This window comes from Nannospalax galili, unplaced genomic scaffold (assembly GCF_000622305.1).
Source record: "Nannospalax galili isolate Female #2095 unplaced genomic scaffold, S.galili_v1.0 scaffold1927, whole genome shotgun sequence".
NCBI classification, from domain to species: domain Eukaryota; kingdom Metazoa; phylum Chordata; class Mammalia; order Rodentia; family Spalacidae; genus Nannospalax; species Nannospalax galili.
In genome coordinates this window covers 19,711-20,616 of record NW_008355500.1, presented here as the reverse complement: position 1 = coordinate 20,616, position 906 = coordinate 19,711, and the positions used below count along the sequence as shown (strand labels likewise).

At 69.4% G+C, this 906-nt stretch overlaps 1 protein-coding gene across 1 annotated transcript in view; it reads right to left on the bottom strand.

Moving 5' to 3' along the window:
* Rcc2 (regulator of chromosome condensation 2) overlaps positions 1–906 on the bottom strand; it is a 25,668-nt gene that overhangs the window by 24,346 nt on the left and 416 nt on the right. Inside the window, exon 2 of the mRNA XM_029556014.1 lies at positions 9–206. Within this exon, the coding sequence (XP_029411874.1) occupies positions 9–197 (189 nt within the window). The 5' untranslated portion in view covers positions 198–206. The remainder of the gene's footprint in view (positions 1–8; positions 207–906) is intronic.

Below are 906 nucleotides of genomic sequence, written 5' to 3'. Positions count from 1 at the left end.
CCGGGGGCCCCGTCGAGCTCCAGCCCGTCTTCATCGCCGCTGCTGCCGCCGCCGCTGCTGCTACTGCAGCGCTCGGGCCGCTCGCGCTTCCTGCTCGCCGGGCCGCCGCGCTTCCTGGGCCCAGCGCGAGCCGTGCCGTTGCCCGAGTTCGGCTCCTCCCAGGCCGCCGCCGCCGCCGCCGCCTTCTTCCTGGGCATGGTCGCCGGCTGCAGGAGACACGGGGCAGCTCGCACAATGGACGGGTTATAAGGCGGCGGGGGGAGGGGAGCAGCCGCGCCACCGGCCTCCACTTCCTCCCCTGCCCGCCCCTCCCGGCCCAGGCCCGACCGCTCCCCGGGGGAGCATCACACGCGGGGGGCATCGCGGCGACCCCAGCCCAGCTCCAAGTTGAGCCGTGCGCACAAAGCACTGCAGCCCGGGAAAGTGCGGGCGGACAGAGGATGCCCGGATCTCCACCACAGAGGGTGCGGGACACGGCAAGGGGGGGGGAGGGGGATGCCTTGAGCACCTGGGGGAAACCATGGGGGACCTGGGAAGGGACTCCCCACCTGCTGCTGGGTCCCCTCGCCCCCGTCCCCAAGCCACTCGGTGCAACACAGGGTCGCCCCGCACCCCACATCCACACCCCGATGCTACCCGGCCGGATCCCCGGCTCCGCTGAGCCGGGCCCCTCCGTGGGCGCCCCACGAGAGGGGAGAAACTCGAGTCCAGCCGGCCTCGAACACCTGCTCGCACAAGCACGGAAAAAGAACTTTCGTGGGGCCCCCTCCCCGATCGCCCACCACGGCCCCGCAAGCTCGCTCGCCCGTCTGCTTTTTTTTTTTTCTTTAATTGATTTTGAACAATGGGATCTCTGTCTGTCTCCGATTAAACCACGTGGATCCGCCTTCCTTCCCTCTTATTCAT